Source organism: Rhizophagus irregularis, chromosome 15, assembly GCF_026210795.1.
Source record: "Rhizophagus irregularis chromosome 15, complete sequence".
Classification (NCBI taxonomy): Eukaryota; Fungi; Glomeromycota; class Glomeromycetes; order Glomerales; family Glomeraceae; genus Rhizophagus; species Rhizophagus irregularis.
Genome location: NC_089443.1, coordinates 2,431,366 through 2,455,163, shown reverse-complemented (window position 1 = coordinate 2,455,163; position 23,798 = coordinate 2,431,366). Strand labels below are relative to the sequence as shown.

At 30.1% G+C, this 23,798-nt stretch overlaps 10 protein-coding genes across 13 annotated transcripts; 5 read left to right on the top strand and 5 right to left on the bottom strand.

The window, feature by feature from the left end:
- The first annotated feature begins 2,037 nt into the window (after positions 1-2,037).
- Positions 2,038-4,328, top strand: OCT59_007246. Of its 2 annotated transcripts, XM_066147364.1 has the most exons (5): positions 2,038-2,382; positions 2,467-2,512; positions 2,605-3,569; positions 3,641-3,729; positions 3,794-4,198. In XM_066147364.1, coding segments are annotated over exons 2-5 (1,368 nt in total). In that variant the 5' UTR covers positions 2,038-2,382; positions 2,467-2,510; the 3' UTR covers positions 4,106-4,198. The 2 variants fall into 2 exon arrangements, with proteins under 2 accessions (XP_065998577.1, XP_025178634.1); XM_025317260.2 differs by lacking the exon at positions 2,467-2,512 and having other exon boundaries at positions 2,068-2,382; positions 3,794-4,328.
- Positions 4,329-4,725: 397 nt separating this feature from the next.
- Positions 4,726-6,614, top strand: OCT59_007245 (uncharacterized protein). The gene is made up of 10 exons (XM_025309283.2): positions 4,726-4,847; positions 4,916-5,038; positions 5,114-5,189; positions 5,274-5,353; positions 5,424-5,465; positions 5,534-5,637; positions 5,712-5,838; positions 5,903-6,020; positions 6,109-6,167; positions 6,248-6,614. The coding sequence occupies exons 1-10, from the start codon at positions 4,767-4,769 to the stop codon at positions 6,416-6,418; spliced, it is 981 nt and encodes a 326-aa protein (XP_025178633.2). The 5' UTR covers positions 4,726-4,766; the 3' UTR covers positions 6,419-6,614.
- Positions 6,448-7,527, bottom strand: OCT59_007244 (uncharacterized protein). The gene is made up of 4 exons (XM_025325969.2): positions 7,415-7,527; positions 7,260-7,317; positions 6,948-7,176; positions 6,448-6,874 (listed from the first exon to the last, which is right to left on the bottom strand). The coding sequence occupies exons 1-4, from the start codon at positions 7,501-7,503 to the stop codon at positions 6,684-6,686; spliced, it is 567 nt and encodes a 188-aa protein (XP_025178632.1). The 5' UTR covers positions 7,504-7,527; the 3' UTR covers positions 6,448-6,683.
- Positions 7,528-7,677: 150 nt separating this feature from the next.
- Positions 7,678-9,178, bottom strand: OCT59_007243 (uncharacterized protein). 2 transcript variants are annotated; one of them, XM_025317259.2, is made up of 5 exons: positions 8,957-9,178; positions 8,813-8,884; positions 8,126-8,707; positions 7,924-8,054; positions 7,678-7,853 (listed from the first exon to the last, which is right to left on the bottom strand). In XM_025317259.2, exons 1-5 carry the CDS (start codon positions 9,005-9,007, stop codon positions 7,835-7,837), a joined length of 855 nt encoding a protein of 284 aa, XP_025178631.1. In that variant the 5' UTR covers positions 9,008-9,178; the 3' UTR covers positions 7,678-7,834. The 2 variants fall into 2 exon arrangements, with proteins under 2 accessions (XP_025178631.1, XP_065998576.1); XM_066147344.1 differs by having other exon boundaries at positions 7,678-7,855; positions 7,928-8,054.
- A 33-nt stretch (positions 9,179-9,211) lies between these two features.
- On the top strand, positions 9,212-11,480 carry OCT59_007242 (uncharacterized protein). The gene is made up of 7 exons (XM_066147337.1): positions 9,212-9,631; positions 9,707-10,017; positions 10,086-10,230; positions 10,298-10,507; positions 10,576-10,703; positions 10,772-10,882; positions 10,958-11,480. The coding sequence occupies exons 2-7, from the start codon at positions 9,710-9,712 to the stop codon at positions 11,319-11,321; spliced, it is 1,266 nt and encodes a 421-aa protein (XP_065998575.1). The 5' UTR covers positions 9,212-9,631; positions 9,707-9,709; the 3' UTR covers positions 11,322-11,480.
- Positions 11,481-11,577: 97 nt separating this feature from the next.
- On the top strand, positions 11,578-12,736 carry OCT59_007241 (uncharacterized protein). The gene is made up of 2 exons (XM_066147332.1): positions 11,578-11,823; positions 11,908-12,736. The coding sequence occupies exons 1-2, from the start codon at positions 11,711-11,713 to the stop codon at positions 12,458-12,460; spliced, it is 666 nt and encodes a 221-aa protein (XP_065998574.1). The 5' UTR covers positions 11,578-11,710; the 3' UTR covers positions 12,461-12,736.
- OCT59_007240 (uncharacterized protein) lies at positions 12,647-14,080 on the bottom strand. 2 transcript variants are annotated; one of them, XM_066147323.1, is made up of 6 exons: positions 13,769-14,058; positions 13,480-13,669; positions 13,300-13,407; positions 12,984-13,216; positions 12,824-12,893; positions 12,647-12,759 (listed from the first exon to the last, which is right to left on the bottom strand). In XM_066147323.1, the coding sequence occupies exons 1-5, from the start codon at positions 14,034-14,036 to the stop codon at positions 12,871-12,873; spliced, it is 822 nt and encodes a 273-aa protein (XP_065998573.1). In that variant the 5' UTR covers positions 14,037-14,058; the 3' UTR covers positions 12,647-12,759; positions 12,824-12,870. The 2 variants fall into 2 exon arrangements, with proteins under 2 accessions (XP_065998573.1, XP_025178628.1); XM_025310800.2 differs by having other exon boundaries at positions 12,653-13,216; positions 13,769-14,080.
- A 648-nt stretch (positions 14,081-14,728) lies between these two features.
- Positions 14,729-16,115, top strand: OCT59_007239 (uncharacterized protein). The gene is made up of 4 exons (XM_025317256.2): positions 14,729-14,889; positions 14,993-15,280; positions 15,351-15,518; positions 15,584-16,115. Exons 2-4 carry the CDS (start codon positions 15,070-15,072, stop codon positions 15,919-15,921), a joined length of 717 nt encoding a protein of 238 aa, XP_025178627.1. The 5' UTR covers positions 14,729-14,889; positions 14,993-15,069; the 3' UTR covers positions 15,922-16,115.
- Positions 16,116-18,331: 2,216 nt separating this feature from the next.
- Positions 18,332-19,312, bottom strand: OCT59_007238 (uncharacterized protein; the record flags this gene model as incomplete). Its single annotated transcript, XM_066147309.1, has 2 exons — positions 18,332-18,530; positions 18,909-19,312. 2 exons carry the CDS (start codon positions 19,310-19,312, stop codon positions 18,332-18,334), a joined length of 603 nt encoding a protein of 200 aa, XP_065998572.1.
- Positions 19,313-20,348: 1,036 nt separating this feature from the next.
- On the bottom strand, positions 20,349-20,870 carry OCT59_007237 (uncharacterized protein; the record flags this gene model as incomplete). The annotated part of the gene is made up of 1 exon (XM_066147303.1): positions 20,349-20,870. One exon carries the CDS (start codon positions 20,868-20,870, stop codon positions 20,349-20,351), a length of 522 nt encoding a protein of 173 aa, XP_065998571.1.
- Positions 20,871-23,798: the final 2,928 nt, after the last annotated feature.

Genomic DNA, 23,798 nt, shown 5'->3' with positions numbered 1-23,798 from the left:
TGAAAAATTAAAAGAGTTATATCCAATTGCAAATGAATGGAAAGTAATTAAAGAAATGGTAAAACTTTTAAGTCCTTTTGAAAGTGTAACATGCCTTTTAAATGGTATAACATATCCAACTATTGGTTTAACATATTCAAGTTTATATAATTTGAAAGAAATACTTGAAATTAAATTTATTTAATTAGAAACTGAAGTAGCAGAAATAGTAGAAAAGCAATCTTAGAAGATTTATAAAAAAGATGAGAATTTCCTCAAAAACTTTGTTTAAAAGGATTATTTTTTGATCTTTGTTTTAAAAGCTTAAACTTTGTTTTCCAAAGAATGCATGATAAAGTCACTAACTAATTGCAAACAGAATATGAAGTTCTTAAAGAAACTATGATTCCTAGTATTCCTGTAAGATCTAATGAAAATCAGAATAATTTAATAACAATGGGTAACTTTTGAAAGAAAAAAAAAATGAAAGAAATGTAACTCCAATAAAGAATGAAATTCAGCATTATCTCAATTTACCAGAATTGCCAGCTCTTGAGGAGTATATATGGTGGGTAACAAACAAAGCTCAATATCCTATATTGCATAAAATGGCAATGATCTTTCCATTCTGGCTACCTCAGTACCATCAGAAAGGGTTTTTTCTGATGCAAATAATTTAGTTACTCCTCAAAGAAATTGCCAGCATCATTAATAAAATTATGTTTTTAGAAAACATGTGGATTTATTTGGGTGAAAAAATAACTGATTGGTTTGGAAACGAATTTTAAAACCTTGAATTTTTTTGATAAGTTTGTAGTAAACAATTCAATATATCTAAATAAATAAAAACATTATAAAATAAATAGATTAGTTAAATCACTTGAAATTTCGTGCTGCGAAATTGCTGCGCCACAAATGCATTTAAAAAATGATGTATATAAATTCCAGCTTAGATTCGATTAATCGAATCGCCAAATCGAATCTTAGATTCGATTAATCAAATCTTTAATCGATTCTCAAGATTCGATTTTCGATTGAATCGATTCTAATCCCTACACCGAAAGATGAAATAAAATATTTAAGTCATATATGTATATTATTCTATTTTATTTAAACCAATTTGTTTAATCTTCATTATAGAAGCCATAACGAAATATTACCGGCACATTACGCCAATTTGACGTTACATAATTTATAAATCAAAATTTCTTATTTCAGTTTTAATTACGCCCCATGTATATCTTGAATAACATTCGAATATTTTGTGACGTACATTCTCCGAAAATATTTATTATGATATATTCTTGCTTCTCGAACATTTGTAACTCTGTAATAAATTACATTGGCATGGTAAATGAAGTTTCGAGTCAAATCAATTAAGAATATGCAAAAATGACAAATGTAAGCACAAGTTTCAAGTATGACTTTCAAAATAATTTAGATAAGGACATACATGCACCATGAAATTTGAATTCGCTTCTTATCACTACCCACAGGGTGTAACAGATAAAATATGGAATTGAAAAAATCATTTATATACAATTTTCATATGGATCATATGGATAAAAAGAAATTCTAATCTCTTGATCAATAATCGAATTGAAAAATTCGATTGTCTGAGCTAATTACGTAAAATAATCATTAAAGAAAATTCCAGAAATTTTAACGAGTATCCGTTAGAGAAATTCTTCACATGATTTACTTGATGATCAATGATAACCTAGATAAAAATTGCCAATCATTGTTGATTAGTAATAAAAAAAAAGATTCCGTAAAATCCCGATTAACGATTAAATTGATTAAATTGATTCGAATTTTTTTTCTTTTTCAAGGTATCCCCAGATCCATTCAGTTAAACATTTAGGGAATTTAGTTCGCATTTATATTTTCCTCGATTGATATTTGTTTTATTTTTTTTTAATAAAAAAAAAAATTCATATAATTAAGGGACTACTATTTGTAAAAGAAAATTTTTTTTTATCAGATGTGATACGACTGTAAAAGTTTTACATCAGATAAATTATATTTAAAGGGTCAGATTCCGATTTCCTTTTAACTGTTTTTTAAACAAAACAAAGTTACCCCTTGAAAAAATTGCCCAGCACGTTCTCCAATCTACTTTTTTCACTACACAATCCTCACAGAGGACAGAAAAATAGCAGCAAATACAAAATTAATCCTCTATAATATGCCTCCAAACATAACTGACTCACTTCCCCTTGGACCTGTTCCAACGTATAAAGTTATCTCCCCGAATGTCCGCTACACCGATATGCATATTCTTGCGGACTATACTTATCATAATGCCACCGTCTCTAAAAACGAGATTGATGGTACTTTAAAAGTTATTCCGACCGAAACAAAATACAAATTTAAGACCGAAGTTAACATCCCTAAAGTGGGGTAAGTTTTTGTTTATATTCATTTTTTTTATATCAATTTCGACAATCTATTTACTCCGGTAATTTCCAAATTTGTGTTGAAAAGATTTATATGGAAAATTGACAAGTTGGGGTTGATATGAATGTAATATGTAACTATCCAAAAAAGTCATTTTTATCCGAGTTTTGATATAACACGTGCGATTTTATTAACATTTACTTTTAAAATTAAAAATTAAAAAAGGTTAATGATGGTTGGATGGGGAGGTAATAATGGCTCCACCTTAACCGCGAGTATTATTGCTAACCGTGAAAAAATTTCGTGGCACACCAAGGAAGGTCTTAAATCTGCCAATTATTTCGGTTCAGTCGTTCAAGCTTCCACTCTCAAAATAGGTGTAGACACTAAAGGAAATGATGTTTTCATTCCTTTTAATAATATATTACCAATGGTTCATCCCAATGATCTTGTACTTGGTGGTTGGGACATAAGCTCTCTCAATCTCGCACAAGCTATGGAACGTGCTAAAGTTCTTGATTATGATCTTCAACGTCAAGTCAAACTGAAACTCGAACAACTAAAACCGTTACCTTCTATTTATTATCCTGATTTTATTGCCGCTAATCAGAGTGATCGTGCTGATAATCTTATTTCTGGAAATAATAAAAAAGAACACCTTGAACAAATTCGTAAAGATATTCGTGAGTTCAAAGCAGCCAATCAGCTCGATAAAATCATTGTCGTCTGGACTGCTAATACTGAACGTTATGCTGAAATTATCCCAGGCGTGAATGATACAGCAGACAATATTCTGAAAGCTGTTGAAAATAGTCACCCGGAAATTGCACCATCCACAATTTTCGCTTTGGCTTGTATTCTTGAAAAGACTCCCTTCATTAATGGATCACCTCAAAATACGTTTGTCCCCGGCTGTATTGAACTTGCAGAACGTGAACATGTTTATATTGGAGGAGACGATTTTAAATCTGGCCAGACAAAAGTCAAGTCTGTTTTGGTTGACTTTTTAGTGAATGCTGGCATTAAACCAATTGGGATCACGTCTTATAATCATCTTGGCAATAACGATGGTAAGAATTTGTCTGCACCACAACAATTTCGATCAAAAGAAATTTCAAAAAGTAATGTTGTTGATGATATGGTTGCTGCCAATGGAATCCTTTTTAAACCTGGCGAACATCCCGATCATGGTAAGTGATCCATGAAATATTTCCTTATTTTGATTGTATCTAATTAATTTGCTTAATTATTTCGTAAATAGTTGTCGTAATTAAGTATGTACCAGCAGTCGGTGATTCAAAACGAGCTCTTGATGAATATGTATCAGAAATTTTCATGGGTGGAAAGAATGTGAGTAGTAAAAATGGTTCCTCCTTAATGCAGACAATCCAACTAATCTCATTATCGTTGTTAGACAATTTCATTATATAATACATGTGAAGATTCGCTCTTGGCTTCTCCACTCATTTTGGATTTGGCCATTATCACCGAATTAATGACACGCATTGAATATTGTGCCGGAGATATGAAAGAATATGAATCTTTCGATGCAGTTTTATCCATATTGAGTTTCATGTTAAAAGCTCCTTTAGTACCACCAGGAACTCCAGTTGTTAATGCCTTAAGCAAACAGCGTATGGCAATGGAAAATTTTTTCCGTGCATGTGTTGGATTGGCTCCCCAAAACGAAATGCTTTTGGAGCACAAAGCTCCAGTTAAAATTTAACTTGCCCGATCTAGTGGTATAAAAAATTTCTGATTGTGTTTGGATATTTCATTCTTACCCTATTTAATAAAATGATTATTTATGATTGTGTTCGATAACATTATTTGAATTAATGATTTGATCATGAGATTTGGCGGGGCTAACCGTAGTTACAATTTAGGTATAGATTTTCAACTTGCAATAAAACTGATATCAAAAAGGCAATAAAATGTGCGACTCTGTCATTATTATGTAAGTTTTGCTTTTAATAACAGAAAAAAGTGATGCAGGAGGACTCTTTTTTTGGCATTAATGTTCTAGATTATCTGTCTAATTAATGACGTTTAATATCGTATCTTTAATCTAAAGTTCTATTTTTTTTGGTTAGATTGTATTAATTATTGTTTTTTTTTTACGGGTTAACTTTATTAAAATATTTTATAATGTTACATTTTTAATCAGGCCATATTATTATTATATATATATTTTTACTGACAAAAATGTTCCTTAATTAAGTAAAGTATTATTTTGTTTATTTTGCTAAATTTAACCAGTTATTTTGCCAAGAAAAAATGACATGACAACAGGCACGAAAATTTAGCTAAATATGTAAATATAATTCGAAAGATATAATTAAATATAAAATGTGTTTTCTTTCACTTTTTTATTAGAAGAAATAATTATGTCTTCAACAAGCGCAACAAATGTAACAAACGCTAATGATTCTAATCTACAAGGTTTTGATGGATTGGTAACCATGCAGGTTCGTAAAATTAACATTCCAGTATTAAGATACTGTGCAAATGAACTCTTTTTCTGCTTTAATAATAGCCGGTGAGTGTGCAGCAAATGCAACCTTCTTATGCCGCTGAATTTCCAATAGAAGATAATACTCATACTTTTTATGGCGGTATGCTTAACTTTCTTGGAGCACTTTGTGGTTTCATTGGTTCGGTAGGTTACATGATTCTTTTGATCCGCAGTATATAAATTCTTTACGTTTCTAAATTTGAATTATGAATTAAATAGATACCTATATGTCCATGCTTTCCCAATCCTTATAAAAAAGTTGAACAAGGTTATGTTGGATTAATTTCTCAATTTGGTAAAAATAATTCCACTTTATTAAAAAAAAAACAGATTACCACTAGAATATTAAAATTTTTTTTTCTTTTATAAAAAAAACCAGGTAAATTTTATAAATTTGTTGACCCTGGCTTGGTTAAAGTAAATGTGTTCACCGAGGATATTCTTAGAGTTGATATTAAAGTAACTATAATATTATTTTAATAAAATAATTTTTGATAATTCATTCACATTGATATATCTGAATTGATAGATTCAAATCACAGAAATCCCGCATCAATTTATTATGACAAAGGTAATAAATAGATATAAATATGTATATATATATATTTGAATAAATAATGTATATTATATGTAATTTAGGATAATGTATACGTTCAAATTTATTCGGTAATCTATTGGCATGTAATTAATCCTTACAAATCAGTATTTGGTATTGCGGATGTTCGTAAGGCTCTTATCGAACGGTTAGTTATATTAATTTCGTGTTATCTTTAATTTGCTTAATTAACCTCGTCAATTTTTTTTCCCAACAAATTAGTACACAAACTACACTGCGCCATACTCTTGGTACACGTGTTCTTCAAGATTGTATTGAAAATCGTGAAGCAATTGCTTACGAAATTAAAGAGATTATTGATGAACCTGCTAGTAATTGGGGGGTTAAAGTAAATATTCCAGTTTTTTTTTGTTTTTTTTTAACCTTTTTAATTTTGTATGAACATTCTATAGGTTGAAAGTATTTTGATTAAGGATATCGAGTTTTCTAGAGAATTACAAGAATCCCTTTCGTCAGCTGCTCAGGCAAAGAGAATTGGTGAAAGTAAAGTTATTGCCGCACAAGCTGAGGGTAATTAACTGTTTTACATAATTGCCTTTTTTTTTTAAAAAAAAAAACATTTTCATCTTCACTTACTCTCATTTTTTTTTTATAATAGTTGATGCTGCTAAATTGATGAGACAGGCCGCAGAACTTTTGAATTCACCAGCCGCTATGGTAAGTTTTTTTATATAATGATGTACGAATTTAAGTATCTTTTACTAAAGTTTAATTATCTTTTCTTTTATATTAATTAGCAAATTCGATATCTTGAAACAATGTCATCAATGTCCAAAGCTTCAGGAACAAAAGTTATTTTCATGCCATACAGCACAAATGATGGGTCATATGGTGGGGATGGTTCTTCAAGTAATTCTAAGGTTGATCCTGTTAAGGCTTCCGTTTATGAACGACTTGCTGAACATTAGATTACTTAATGTTATAATTATAATTATTATTTAAGCCATAGAACGAGCAAAAAAATAGGTTGAAATTTTATTAATTATTTAACGATTTCATGAATTTAATGATAAATGTGTATTAAAATAATGCGAAATAATTAAAAAAAAAATGTGTATATATAACTTAATAAAAATATATTATCATACAACTAACGAATTAAGTAATAATATTATGTCATAAAAATTAAAAAGTTTGGTATGCGTTATTTACATTGTATAATAAGTTGGTAGTTTAATCTATGGTTTGGTACGAAGGTACATAATTCCAACCAACCCTGAATAAAATACCTGATAATAAAATGTTAATAACGGAAGAGATATTAACAAGTAAAAAGCTAATATCATATTTAACCCCATAATAGAATTTATCAGAAGTATAATAAAGATGCGTAATTAGTGCGATTGTAGAATATTGAAGAATCGCTGTACGAAAAAAAGAAAGTATTTAGTAAAAGTTTATTTTAAATTCTTTTTAATTAAAAAAATAAAAAGTTACCATGAAATCCAATTAAACCAACAAAAATTTTCCAAGCAATTTGTTCCTTATGAAATTTGCCACTAAAAAACACACCAAGACAATAAATTAAAGTTAAACCGCCTAACACGGCCGCAATAATCATATTAATCCTAGCTGCTTTCCATTCCTCACAAAATCCTTCTTCCTCACAATCTCCAAACTCAATCAAAGGAAATTCTCTGCAATGTGTATCTAATGTTGAACATTTCTTTTAGAAAAAAAAATTTTTTAATATATAAATATTAAAATAAAAATATTTGATCTGAAAAAAAAAGATAAAATATTATTTACTTGAAATAGACCATAATTTGTTACGGCTCTATGCGGTCTTGGACTTTCGAAAATTAACCTTTGATCAAAATAAAAAAAAATTGTTATTATTTACGAAACCCCGAATCTTCTGTCTTAACAGTTCCATTGAGAGAACGGCCACATCAGAAACTTACCATTTTGGTATAACTAACGAAGCCAACCCACATATATAAGTTGCAGTGAAACTTAAAGAAACTAAGATATATGTTATAGTATTAGGCATTTTTATTTTCAACAAAAGAGAGGCATATTGTATGCTCATATATTTTCGTATTTATTAATTAAATTTGGTAAGCAAAAGTATCAGATTACGTCATTTCCCGGGGGCAGAAATTACTGATCACGTGGTGAAGATTAGGGGTAAAATTGTTTCAAATAATTTATCGGCGCAGTAATATCATATGTTAAATAAGTAATTAAATTTATTATTAGATTCATAGCTAATTACAATTTGCCAATATGAATGATTAGAAAAATTTTCATAACCATACGATTATACAAAGTTGCAATAATAGTTTAAGTTAGTAAGATACCTAAGTGAATAGATACCTTTTTTAATCATTACGACTGTTTCTGTTAAAATTAGAATTTTTTAATATTTATTCACAAATTACCATGTAATATTTATGATAACATATGTTACCTATATAAAGCTTCCTGTTGCACTTGCATTTCATCAATCTCTGGCGCAAGTTCAGCAAGTATTTCATGTGCTTCTTTATAAAACGCCAATTGAGCGTTCACCAATTCTGCAAGGTTTCGAAGAGGTTCTGGCTGAAATTTTAATGAAAATGTCATTAAGATTTTCAAATGATCGAAGGATATAAATAATTATCTTCAAATACCGTTTCAAGTACAGATTTCATTAATGTGGTCGCTTCCTCAACAGCCGCTACAAACTGATCTTCTGCTTGTTCAACTTCTAATCTTGCAGCTTCCGATCTTTCCCCACGAATTGACTTATATCTTCTCTTAGCACTATCTAGCGCCAACCGCGTTGAATTAACATTTCTTCTTGCCCTCATAGCAAATTGAATACTAGTATTAAGTGTTATATTGAATGGTTGAACAAATTTCTGAGTAATCTCGGAATCCATCTTGATTCTATGGTCTCCAATACGTTCTTGTACAGTCGCGTATTTATTCAATGCAGCCCCGAAAGGATCTTCTGTACCTAATAACTCGGCACCTTGTGTACAAGAGCGCGCTAAAGCGTGATGATAAGTTTTTGGCTGTGGCGGTGCCGAAGTTTCTGTATCCCGTGATTCTACAGGACTTTGAGTTAAATTTTTAATTTGATCACCAACGCTACGTGAAAGCACTTTTACAGTTTCTTGAATTTGTCCAGGATAGTCATACGATGAATTCGTGTGAATTCGAGTAATTTTGAGTATATTTTCATGAACTGTTCGAAGAGCATCAACGCGCTTTCAGTTCGCATGAGTTATTAAGTCAAATGCAGAGATTCAATGTTAAAAATTGACATTGTGATATTGAACAAGCTAGCTTAAACAATCTGTTGAGATATTAACCAACTCAAGTTCTTTGTACTCTTGGGGTAGATCAGTTATATCTTCCGCAGTTCCAAGTTTCTCCGATGCAAGCTACAAAAGGTAATTTTATAGATGAAAAAGATATATGTAAGTACTTTCAACACCAAAACTAAGTTCTCAAACCTGAAATGCTTGACTGATATTTTTAGTAAATGCTCGAGAAATGTTGTTCATTTCAATTCAGCCTGTGTTTAATTTACTAGTAAAAGCTTTATTTTGTAAATATAAATACGAGTACGTATGTTAAAAAGTCAGACAATAATTAAAATTTTTGTTTCCAATCCTGGCCGAATTCCGTAGTGCTATACTGCTATATTATATAACATATATGTAATGGCGAAAAAAATCGTTCAGGGGGTGATTTGATGATCTATACATTATATAAAAATACCTAACCCACATTAATTTAATTTGTTCAAAAATGTCGACAAGCTCAATAATTTCTCCACGAAAATTAATCGAGTTTACATTCATATTGTTAAATTCTCCTAAATTAATTCATTTGAAAAACTTTATATTTATTATAGTATTATATCGCTATGGTTCTATTATATTAAATAAAATTGCCGTTCAAGGACTACGTCGCACCTGTATAGATTTTTATCTTGTTATTGGTGGTGCAGTCTTTAAGTTAATAATAAGTACACCTGGGGCAAAAGGCAAAATTCAAGCTGAACTTGATAAAACAATAAAAGAGTTAGAAGAAAAAATTGCCCCAAAAGAACCGGGTGTACCAAGATATCTTTCATTACCTGATGTTGGTTTTAGTGATACTCGAATAAGAGAAGAAATGAAAAGGTAATTATTCAATTCGTCCATCGTCATTAAATATCAAATTGCAATTCTTGATTGAATCAATTTTTAAGATATCAGGATATGAATAGTAATGTAAAATGGGAGGATGGTCGGGTATCTGGTGCGGTATATCATGGAGGCAAAGATCATTCAAAAATACTTAATGAAGCATATTCAGCATTCTCTGTAAGTAATCCTTTGCATCCTGACGTATTTCCTGGTATAAGAAAAATGGATGCTGAAATTGTCGCGATGGTACTTGACATGTATCACGCACCAAATAGTGCAGGAGGAACTACAACTTCAGGAGGTACTGAAAGTATCTTGATGGCATGTAAAGCATATCGCGACTGGGCAAGAAATGAGAAAGGAATTACTGAACCTGAAATGTAAGTTCTAAGTTTCTCAAGATTTTAATGATCAACAACTTTTAACTATTTCACATGTATAACGATAGGGTTGTACCGGAAACTATACACGCAGCATTCGATAAGGCAGCTGGTTATTTTGGAATTAAAATTATAAAAATTCCAATTGATCCTAGCGATTATCGTGTCGATACCAAAGCTGTTAACAGAGCAATTAATAAAAATACGGTTATGGTAATCATTTATTATAAACAATATTTTGCTAAATTAAAAAATCTTCCTAAGAATTTGATTTCGATAGATTGCAGGCTCAGCACCTAATTTCCCACATGGAATAATTGACGACATCCCTACATTAGCAGCAATTGCCAAAAAACATAACATAGGTATGCATGTTGATTGTTGCTTGGGTAGTTTTTTGGTGCCATTTTTGGAAGAAGCGGGATTTCCTGCTCAACCTTTTGATTTCAGAATCGATGGAGTAACTTCAATATCGTGTGACACGCACAAGGTATAGCATTTTTTTAAGAAAATTTTTTTATTGTAACACCAATTCTAATTTCAAACGTTGTCGCGTAGTATGGATTTGCGCCAAAAGGTTCTTCAGTGATCATGTATCGTACAAAAAGCCTTCGCAAATATCAATATTTTTTTTGTCCAGATTGGACGGGAGGAATTTATGCATCACCTACAATTGCCGGATCACGGTAATTTCAATGAAGTGGCTGATACGCGAATCGTATAATATTACTAATATATCTCTTCTTGGATATAGCCCTGGTGCGTTAATTGCCGGATGTTGGGCATCTTTAATGAGAATGGGAAGAAATGGTTATATTGATGCCACAAAAAAGATTGTAGGATGTGCGAAGACAATTGAAGCTGGGTGAGTTAGAAATAAATTCGTTTTCCTTTAAAAAAAAGTAAACTTTATATTTACTATGTTTTATGTCTTATTAAGAATCAGTCAAATGGATGATCTATTTGTATATGGAAAACCACTCGTATCGGTAGTGGCTTTCGGTTCAAAGACACCTAAGACACTAAATGTTTATGACATTAGTGATAAAATGTCCGCCAAAGGATGGAATTTAAATTCATTGCAAAATCCACCAGCGGTTCACATTGCATGTACTTTGCTTACAGTAGATCATGCCGACCAATTTTTGCAGGACCTTAGAGATTCTATTAATGAGGTCAAGTCTGATCCGAACAGAAAATCATCTGAAACTGCTGCTATTTATGGATTGGCGGCTAGTATACCGGACAAGTCGATCGTAAATGAGGTTGCTTGTGGATTTTTAGATGCATTATATTCCGCATGATTTCGATTAGCTCGAAAGCACTTCCGATTGAGTTCATTATTATCAATTTACTTTGTTCAATTCTTTTCGTAAAAAAAAAAAATTTTACATGTGATTTTACGTTTAATATATAAACAAAATAAAATAGTACCACTTTTAAGCAAATGTTGATCATACTTTAATCGCATAATAACCGGGAAATATTAAACTAAATTAAGTTACATTCACATTTTGGTGAATCATTTAATAATAATCTGTTTGATCCTTATCAAAAAGTATGATTGTTTATCTTAGCAATCTTTTTTAAACATAATTTTTTCTGTGCTTCCCTTGTTGCTAATTATTTTTCTCTCTTGTAACAATATTCTACGAGAATCATATAAAGCCAAAATTAAATAGAGACAGAAACGATGTTTATTATTAGTACTGTTATGAAACTTTTTAGGTTTTCGTTCGCAATCATGGCACTTTTAGTGATTGCAATAAACCGCTGGATGGCTTTTGCAGTTCAATTATCAATGATGTACTTTATTCCTTTTATTTCCTAACATAAGTTTATTGTTTATTAAAAAAGAAAAATTGCTAAATTTTCAAAATTTCGTTCCAGGTTTTGTATATGGAATTCACTCTTAGTGGTAATCGGAATTGTTTCAACGATTCAAACAACAGTGGGATTTTGTTTTGATGTGATGAAATTAACATCAGGAAGTAAACCTTTATTAAGTTCAAAATCTTCAGCGACATTAAAAGATAAAAATCGAGGACCACAAGGATATTGGCAAAGTAGAAGAAAAACATATCAAGAAATGATAGATAAATTATATGTTAAATACATGGAAAAGTTAATTGGAGTACAACAACAACAATCCCAATGTTGGAATTGGGATTCTCAATATATTTATCCTCAATCAAGATATCAAAATAGAAATGGAAGCGGGGGAGGGGATGTTTATGTTGAAGATGGTAGAAATAACGTTGAATATTATCAATATAATAATATGAATGGTTATGGTTATGGTTATGATGATGAATTCTTGATGGACAATGGTGAAGGTTCAAGCGATAGAAATTATGAAACAAATTCTGATGGAATTAGTGAAGAAAGTTCTTTTACACACGATATGAAAATTACTGAAGATACTGCTTCGATCATAGAATAATAGTTGTAATTTAAAGCGTTCCTTTTTTTTCGTTATTGTCATTAACACAACTTAAGAGCTGTGCTTTTTATTTGTGTTTATTTATTTTATTATTTCAATTTTGTCAGAATTCTTTACTTGGAGAAAGCAGAGATTTTTGACCTTTTTCTGTATTTTTATTAATAATACAAAAAGAAAAAATAGAACTTATTTTTATAAAATATGCCAATTTATTTTGTTTAATCCCTAGAAGGAAATCAAATAAAAAAATCTCATTCTTTATAATCTTGCCTTACATATGTCTGGATTCTAGATTTAGACTAAAGCAATGTTAAAACTACCAACGTGATGCAAATTCTAAATGCGAAAAAAATTTATCGCGACATACATATTTATTAAAAAGTAATCATCACGGGAGGTCGAAGTGATTTTTAACAGGCAACAGTTTCCGTATCTAAATGATCGTTAGAAAATAATACAAGACGATCGAAAGATTATTTTTTATTAAAAATATCATATTTTATTAATTATAATCGAGCCTCACCACTCGATCGTGGAACTCCAAGTTCCAACAATTTTCCAAATGCCGCAGCGAAATCATTAAAGAATGTTTCTTTATCATTAGCATATTCCTCAACAATTTTTCTGAATTCCGGATCCGTGCGAAATGCCATATCAGCTGGAAGCATCATAATTCTATCATTTTCATCTTTAAATTGTTTTATCCCGTTATCTAATTCTTTTGTAGACCAATTCTTCTTTAATAATTGAACATAACTAAAAAAAAATTGGATTATTTAAATATTAAAGATATTTTAATAGACCAAAATAAATCGATTTGTCTTTTGTCTAATACTTACAATTGATTATTAAATTTTGTCGGAGTTAAGGTCCAAGCACCTTCATATCCTGAGCGATCTTTGTGACATCGACCGAGACAATGAGCTCCAATGAGAGCAACTATCTCACTAAAATTTTTCAAATTGAAGATTCAGCAACTGTTTTATTATCCATAAATTATCAAAATTGTAAATACTAACCGATCGTTGAATCCCATACGATAGAAAACATCTCGAACATGTTGTTCGCCTTCTTCGGCATTTGGAAGACGACCGTTGGGTGGAACTAAACTTTCATCGGTGGCATCAACACGACCAGATTTCCATGGAACAGTTGGTCCACCTAATTCCTTAATAGCAACAACACCGGCAAGAGTCCAAAGATCGGCATCTGATGCAAAAAAAATCATTTTTTCTTAATGAAAAACCTCGCGGAGGGGTTCGTCAATTAATCATATCCATAATGGTTGCTAGAACAACGAAAACTTACAAGAAATCCAAGGATGGTTTTCCTTTACTGGTTCTAAACAATCTCGTGCAATATTCAAACCGTTATTAGCAGCATCAGAACTTTCAAGAGAAAACCTCATTGTAGCTCCATTAGAACCACCGGTTTTTGTGTTCTTATCATAAGTTCCAGAAGCGTGCCATGCTAAACGTACAAAAATTGGACCAAGTCCATCTTTAGACAAATCTTTATTGGGAATAAGTTGTTTAATATCTTCACGTACAGCATCGTAATCTCCTGAAGTTGACATGATTAAAGCGTTTTTTTTTTGTTAAAATGAGGGGAATAAAAAATGTTTCAATTTATAATGAATTTTTGAACTCCATGTGATGATGTGATGAAATATAAATAGAACATATTGTGTGAATAATTTAGATCGTCAAAATTGGAAATATTAAAAAAATATGTATAAAAATGCTTATCTCAATAACGGGAAAGATTAAAATCGTTTTTTTTTTATCTCTTAAGAAAGACAAATGGCTTATGTACATCATATATATTTGGCACTTCTTGTCTTTGTATTGGAATGCTTAAAACGGTTATTGTTGTGTTAATTTCGATGATTTTTTTTTGTTTCATGTGATCAAACATCAAATAAATTGAATTGATCGTCGAAAAATAACAACGAAATGTCAAAATTTTTTTTGTTAGATTTTCAAAAGGACCAGGTTCTGGTCACAGAGTCGATCCCCATTTATAAATGCATACTACTTGTTTTTGTAGTTCTGGACTCGGACAATAATAATAATAATCTTATTTTGATTGTGATATCGGATAATCCGATACACAGATTCCTTGATGGATGTGATGACGTCATATTTCCGTTAAAATTTAGAGATCTTGTCATACCTACTACGTATTGGCAAAATCTAACTCGCTAATTGGCCGAAAATCATGTTCCTTTTTTGGGTGTTATTATCTCTTTATAGCAAGATCTTCAAAATATTTTTTACTTATAATATTTCACATCTGCGAAATACCAAACAGATTTATACGCCCACGAAGTCAAATAACTGATCTGATTTTTATAATCTCCATTCGATTCATTATAAAAGGGGAAGAAATTTGCTGTTGAACAATTTAACAATTTTAAAGTGTCAATTGTAGGTTATTTAAATCACAAATCATATATATTGTAAATTGAAACTTATTCGTATTTCCGCAGTAAAATGTCACCAAGAGGTAATGTTAAAGCTCATATTACAGATTGGTTAAAAGGTTTACCAGCATTAAAGAATCCCGGTATTTTGAATTCAAATGTGAAGCCAACATTACCAAGATCGATGATTCTACCACAAATACATTATCCGAAATATGAGGAAATAGAAGATCCAAATATGATTAAAGCTCATGTTCCTGACCTCATTAGACCATATAAAGGACTAAAAGATGTATTAGAAAACAATCGAAAATGGGCAAATGCAGATTCTTTACGTGAAATAAAGTTTTTTGAAACTTTAAATAAAGGGCAAGAACCAAAATTGTTTTGGATCGGTAAGATGTTATTAGAAGGTTTATAATTTCTCTTTATCCCAACTTCTAACTTTCTCTATATCAATTTTAGGTTGTTCTGATTCTCGCGTTGTACCTGAAACAATCACTCAGTTAGGTTTTGGTCAAATATTTGTACATCGGAACATTGCGAATCAATTCGATGCAAATGATTTTAATTGTATGTCAGAATTAGAATTTGCCGTACATTATATAAAAGTTGAACATATAATTGTGTGTGGTAAGTTAATATCTTCAAGGTATACAAGAAAACATCAAAATCTAATGAATTTTTCTCTACTACAGGTCACACACAATGTGCAGGAGTAATGAATGCTTGTAAAGATCATCTTAGCCCAAATTTAAAAGCTTGGCTATCGGATATTCGAAGAGTGAAAGATAAATACCCAGAGTTATTTCCGGATCCCATGATTGAATCCAGTATGCCCCAAAGTGAAAAAGATAAATTACATAGAAGGTTGGTTGAAATTAATGTATCAAATCAAGTATCAAAGATTGCTTCAAATGAAGTTGTCCAAGAAGCTTGGAAAGATAAAAAAAGAAAATTAGCAATTCATGGTTGGGTTTTTAATATAAAGAAAGGACATTTAGAAGATATAGGTGTTACCATTGGAAAGCAATGATTTGCGCATGGAATGGAAATAATTATCTATTATATTATCATAGAGCTTAGAAATAATTTTATCAATATCATAAAGATTGTGAATATTATAATTTAATGATAAATATGATTAAATCAATTAATTATATTAATCGTATTTGATGGATAAATTATGTTTTATATGAAAAACTTTAATAAATGGGTGTTTGAATGTTAAATATTATGAATAGAGTAAATAAATGTATTAAATATCTCCGAGTTTATTCCAGCACTAACTACCCCAACGGCACAGTAATTCTTTGTCATAATCATAAATAATTTGTCATTTGATCATTTGTCATTAGTTATTCCATGGTATCAATGAATAACCGAAATATTCACGAGGGGAGCATCAGTGTATATGGAGCATTTATTAGATATCCTTGGAATAACAGGCTTATCTCATTGTGTATAACGTATACTTTGATGGATTTTATATTTTTTTATACTTTTTTTATACTTTATTATACCGGTGCAAGCAATTTACAAAAAAATCCATTGCTGTATACATAATGAATAATAAAGGATTATTGGACAATTCCTAATTACAGAATCACATAATTTGTGAAAAAAAACATTCAAAATACTAGTCAAAATTTGGAATCAATAATTTTTTTTTTTTATTGAATCATTTCTGAATTGCATGAAGTGATAATGAAAATAAAAAATTTAAATCAATTTAAGGACATTATATGCAAAAATAATTAAATGTGAGTAGTTGAAAAATGGAATCAAAAAGGTGCTGCATTTATTTTTTTTAAAGGCATTTTTTCTATATAGCATAATATTTTGATTTTTAGTTTATAATTAGGAAATTGCTAAGTATTATTAGATATCATAAATTTTTTTTTTTATAATTTATACAGTATTTTTATATGCAATTTTGTGAAACAAAAAAAGATTTTCTAAATTCAAAAAGATTTTTACTTAGATAATTTTTAAAAAAAATGCCAGTGATTTGATTTTTACATATAAATTTTAAGTTTTAGGATTTTATTCTAAAATTAACTAAAATGCAAACTTATTAAATAATAGATAATTATATTTTAATGCATATGCGTTATAATACTAGTACCACAATTTCATGTAATCTAATATCATAATAATTATTATTATATTATTTAAAATCATTATCAGTGATGTAATCATATTTATCAATAGTTTCTTCCAGATGTCCTTGTTTTCAAATTATAAAATTAATCTACTAATAAAATGTTTGATGAAAATATTATTTTTCTGAAGAAAATTTATTAACCTATCCTTTCAATGAAATTACAAATTCTGATCTGTTTAGTGACAAGATTTTTTCATCTTGGGAAGAATATGGCTCATTTTTTGATAATTGGTCTACTTTCATATAAAAAAAGATTGTGTATTATATGAAGATAAAAGGCAATATCTGACATCAAACATATTTATGTATTTATGATGGTTTATATGAGTTAAAATCTAAAAAAAATATTTCACAAAAAAAACAAAATATCCATTTTTAATCAATGTTTCATGTTCTAAATAAAAGCAAAAATCTGAATTTAAATATTATTATTAATAAACTTATAAATGAACATAATTATTCTTTAAGTGTAGAAATGATAACTTTTAAAGAACAAAAAAAATTTACAACTGAAATGATAAATGACATCAAGTTTTTAACATCTCATTGTAAATTTAGCATAACAGCTCAAAGAAAATTCTTGGAAGAAAAATATCCTTTACAACTAATATATTCTAAAGATTTATATGCAACTATTCAGAAATTTTATCTAACTTTTAAATCACTATTAAATGATACCACTTTGATGTCCAATTGGTTGGACCATCAAAAAAAATGTAATTCATGCTGAATAATTATTAGAAGATGGGATAATAATAATATACTTATCAAATTATTATAGATAACTCTCAAATAAGTTGATAATTGAATATAATTTTTGGACTGTATATTAAATGATATTACATATAAAACAACCACTATGGTATAGCATTATTATTATTTGTAAAATTCAATTATTATTAAAATAATATTCTTAATGGGGATGGCCAGAAATTACGTAATTTGATTTTTGAGTTTTTTACCCCCCCTCCCCCCCTCTGTCATCATTTCCAAATAAAGAAATCATACAATCACGTGATATGTTAAAAAGGTTTGACGACGTAAATATTTATCTCTCTTATTTATTTTATTGAACGCGTATATTTTATAAATTTAACAGTTTAAATAATGAATTTTATATTTCTGTTTCATAAATTCAATGTATTTTATTTATCATTAAGCATCTGTAATACATGATAATTAAATGTAAAATTTCCTTATTTCTAAAGTTTTACTATTGAATTAATTATGTTTGTAATTTCGTGGCCCTACCTCTACCTCTTTTTGTTGTCTTTTCTTTTTAAAGTTCCTGTGAAGTATTATCATTTGAATTCTCGTTCTCATCATCTTGTGTACTTTCTGCATTATATTCATAATCCTGTTGCAAATATTTGGATGCTTCAATAACAACATTTATTGCTACTCTTTCTACTGGTACCCTTTCACCTGAATGAATTGTTTTAGTGTGTTGCTTTAGAAATGCTTTGGATGGGAAATATCTAAAGCATTTTCGACATGTTAAACTGTGATATAAATCTGAAGTGATGCTAGGACAGTGCTCATCATAGCCCGGCAATTTTTCTCCAAAATACTCCAGAGTATGGATTAAATTTAAAAAATGTCCATCATGACCTCGTTAAGGTTGCTTGCCGAAACCTAGGGGTTTAGGCAAGATGGCGTTTCGCCGAAAAGCGAAATTCTGCCGAAACTATATTAAAGTTATATTAAAAAACTGGCGAAACTTTGGAGAAAGGCGAAACTGCCGAAACTTATTATAAATGCCGAAACTGCCGAAACTCTGCCGAAACTATAATAAATCTATAGTAAAATTTTGACGAAACTAATCGTAGGATTTTGAAGAGGTTTAGACAAGCAACCTTAGACCTCGTATAACGGGTGGTAAAAAGCCATTGTTTGCGGATAAAAGATTATGTATCTCCAGTGCACGTGGTTGTGCACAACAGTTTCGGTCTTTGCACTTCCTTATATCAAGAGAATACTTACAAATTTGTGCATGCCGATCAATCCAATCCCACGATCCCTCTTCTATATCTAAAAAATCTGCCCGATCATGATCCTCAACGTATGTGGTAATAACTGGATGCCCATTGATATTATCCCAGCTCCAAAGTTCGCATAAACGTTCACCTGCATGTCTAAAATTATTACGTCCGAGATCCCTATCCGTAATTGTAATTTTTCCTTCAACACTTCCAAGATGGTTACCATACGTAAATGCATTTAACTCAACTCCAGCTAATTTTCCAGAAAGTGACGCCATACTCCTCTCTACTGGATTATAAGCTGACTGCCCTGGAGCATGGGTTCCAGACCGTAAGATAATCAAGATCAAGTTTCTTAAAAAGTAATAGATATTTTGTGATGTTGGCAAGGAATCGAGGGTTTTCGTCCGGTCCACCATCAGTTAATAAGCACCAAAATGGTTTTACAGTATCTCCATTATGTGTAAACTCACGAAAATTTTCTTCTTTTGTTATTGACATGAGATCCACCATATGAGTTTCGCAAGACGTGCTTAAGAAATATTCCGGGCGAATAAAAATTCGCACTTTACCAGAGCGTAATGAATCGTTCGTATCGGAAGGATTTATCAACAGATAGACAGACGGAACTAATTTGTGCTTTGCGGCTTTAGGAAAGTCATGATCGGGAACGGATACCGGCTCATTCGTTGTTTGTATGGTCTTGAATGTCCTTCCAACAGCAGCCATTCCAAGTGGAACCTATCGAAACTTAAATTAGAATTTAAAATAATAAAATTAAAAGAGAAAATTTAAAAAAAATATTTAAATACCTTAGCTTTATCATCTTGCGAAATTATTAAAACGTCTTGAGGAAAAGTCGTTGCAAACGACTTCACGCCTTTGACTGATGCCAGGCAGTAATGTTCGTCAACATGGCTATTCATTTCGTCTCTTCTAACAGCTGCAAAACGAATCTGCGCGGGATGATGATGGCGCTGTGCCTCTTTCGATCCTGGATGTTTGGGTTGCATATAATTTTGCAACGTGGATTTAGCCATATAAATACCATAATCTTCGTCCATTTTTTCGCGAAAGTGCTTGATTGTACGCACTTTAATTATTTCTTTGTGTCGTTTATAATCTGCTGCTCCAAATTCAACACTCGCATGCATTTTTTCCAAAAGATCAGGATTTTTAATTAAAAATGACGGACGACCTGGTGTATCATACACTTCCACAATGTTTTCCTCTATATTTTCCTTCTTTTTCTTTCGTACTCTCGTTGCTGAGCTGCTGCATTGTTCCTCAACTTTTTAAGTCTATTTTCTTCTATTAATATTGTTTCCTCCAGCTTTTTAATACTTGAGACGAATTGGGAACGAAGTTCGTGTGATGATGCTGTTCGTAATAGATTGTTGTATTCATACAAGTCAACTTTAGACTTTTGAATAATATCAAGCGATTTTTTTGTGCTGTTGCATTTGACGAAGGTTGAATATTATCAAATAGTTCGGGAGGATTCTCTAAAGGTATTAAGGGTCGTTTTTGAGATTCTTTTTGAGATTCACTTTGAGATTCTCCTACAGGTTCGTAAAAAGTGAAAGGGTAAGATCGAATGGGTGTACGTAGTAATTCAAAGATACGATTTTGAATATTTTCTTTATCTTCCTTTTTCACTTCTCGCCAACTATCTTGAGCTTGTTGGTGTAGTACTTTCTTGTTTGGTGTTTTATTGTGACTTTTTACCATTTCGCTGAATGCAAAGGCATTCACATATTGTTCATATAAATTTTTAGGACTTTGGATAAGGTAATTTTTGGAGTATTTCGGTTCTTTAAAATACGTTTGCTTCATTGCAGGAAAAGAACAAACGTATTAAATCTTGCAAAGGCCGCATAGTTCACAATCTACATTTAATAATTATGTAAAATAATTATGTAAAGTTATTATGTAAAGAAAAATATTTCAAAGCATATGCTTTTTTTACTGTGAGAATATAATTGATGATTCATATACTAAAAATGGAAAATCAAAATCGTGTGTAACGTCATCACAGGTTGACCCCCTCCCCCCTTTATTAAATTACGTAATTTCTGGCCATCCCCTTTTTGTTCAAGCCCTGAAAGTATGGAATTACACCTTTGGGTTTTTCATGAAATATTAAAGGCAACAGAAAGGCAATCATCAGTAATAATGATTGATGCTAATCTTGCAATTGATTCTGCAATTTGACAAATTTTTTCACAAAACCTATCCAATTCATTATACATTTTATATAATGCAAACTATTAATAAAAATCTGAGAAAAATTCTTGGAAACTTTTATCCAAAGTTTTTAGATGCATTTTATATATGCAAAAATAACTTTACAAATAAAACATTTGAAAAATGTTTCAAGAATTTTTTTTAGAATTTTTCTGATATTAAACTATATTTGGAAATATTATATCAAACTAAAACTTATTGGACTTATTATTTTACAAATTTTAAGTTTACAACTGATATAATAGAATCCAGAAATATATATATAGGACCATAGGGGTCAGGTGGTGAAAAATTTTTTTACTATGAGCTGTACACAGAGACTTTTTATATGAGTAGTATGCATAATTGACACCTGATATTGAAAATCCTGCAAAAATACGCAAATAAAATTTCAGACATTAAGTTATTAATTATTTTATCATGGCTTCTATATTATTTATAAAACAACAAGATAAGGCTAAGATCAATCAGGAATTACCTGGTTTATTTGATTCAGCTGGAAAGATTGATGACAACAAATTAAATGAGATTAAGAAAGCAAATACTAATGTGAAAAAATAGAATTTACCATTTTTTTAATAATATTTTTCTAAAATTTCACTTTTTAACCCTTAGAAATTTCTTTTAATTTATATTAAATATTACAATACGGTTAGTACGTACAGTAAATATATTATATATATAAGATTAGCCAAATTTAGGCCAAAAATACGCAAACTAATTTTTTACATATAAAAATTTTGATAAAAAATACATAATTTTGATGACCTAACTATAGATGAAAAATTCTAAAATTGTACGCAAATTAAAACTTTACTCTGTCTAATTCCACTATGATGGCGACGCATCTGTATGTGTACTCTACCCCTATATATATAGGCAATCTCGATAAATCGGATCCTCAATAAACCAGATTTGGCACTATTTTGGATTTTTCTTCTGGAACTAAATCATCTATATTAAAATAGTCTTGATATATTGAACTTTATTAGTAAAATCTCGATATTTCATAAATTGGATTTTATTCTAGATCAACTATAGTTAAAAAATCTTGATATGACGTATTAATTTTTTCGGAGTCCAAAATAATTATGTCAATCATTTATTAATTAGGCAAACAATTTTTCTCACTGTTTTTTTTTCAAAATATACTTTAGCATAAGAGAAAACAAAGATACGAATAATAAAAAGAAGAAATCTTTAACATTAGCTCAAAAGAAAGAACTCTGCGAAAAATAAAGAGATCAAAACTTAGTGGTGTTCAATTAGCAGCACAATATGGAATTTCCACTAGCACAGTTTCTGATATTTTAAAAAGATCAAAACATTGGCTTTCCATTAATACCACTTTACTAAATGCAAATAATTTTCATGAAAAATCTAGTGTTTATCCACAACTAGAAGAAGTAATGAGCATTTGGGTTGATTAACAAATTTCAAGAAATTTAACTATAAATGGGCCTATTATCCAACAAAAAGCAGTAGGAGTGTGCTAACTTACTTGATATCACCAACTTTTCAGCATTTGCAGGATGGTTAAACAACTTTAAACAGAGAAATAATTTGCATACATATAAAAAAAAAGGAGAAGCTGGCAGTGCTCCTATTGATGAACTTCCACAAATGAGAGCTGAATTACGAGAAATTCTTCAAGCATATGAACTAAAAGATATCTGAAACTATGATGAAATTGCTCTTTTTTGGTGTTTAGAATAAACATGGGCCCCGAAACTGAAACCTCCCGAAACCCTTTAGGCAGGATTGGGAATTGTACTAGTACAGTACTAGTACAGTATAGTACAGTACTAAGTACTGTACTTGTACTTGAAAATTTAGTACAAATACAATTTTAGTACATACTATTAATAAATTTTATTGGTTAATTTTATAAATATAAACAATATTGATCACATGATATCTACCTAAAATGGTTAAATTATATCCTAAAAAGTAATAATTGTATTAGTACAGTGTACTTAGTACTTGTACGAAATTTTTGCTAGTACAGTACATACTAGAATTTTGCTAGTACAGGTGTACTACCACAACCCTGCCTTTAGGTTTCGGTATATACTGAAACTTAGTTTCGGGATGGGTGTTTTTTTTCCGAAACTTGAAACCCGAAACTGACCCGAAATTCCTGAAACTTTTATATACCGAAATATAACCGAAACCTATTAATTTACTTAATTAATTTTTATTAAAATAACTAAAATTATAACAATATTGAATTACTATCTGACATTTTATTAAAAAGACTTCTCAATTAAGTCCAAACATTTTTATTTTTATTTTTTATTTTTATGTTATAGATAGACTGTCATACAAGAGATTTAAGACATTACATAATAAAATATGAATACTAATCAAAATATATAATTGTATGAAACTCCCATTTGAGAAGCCGCCCACCTTTTCAGTTATTCCCAAGACGAGAAGGCATGGCCTGCTAATCCATAACATAGTAAGGGGTAGAAACTATACTAGGGAAGTGATATCTATATTAAAAGAAGAATG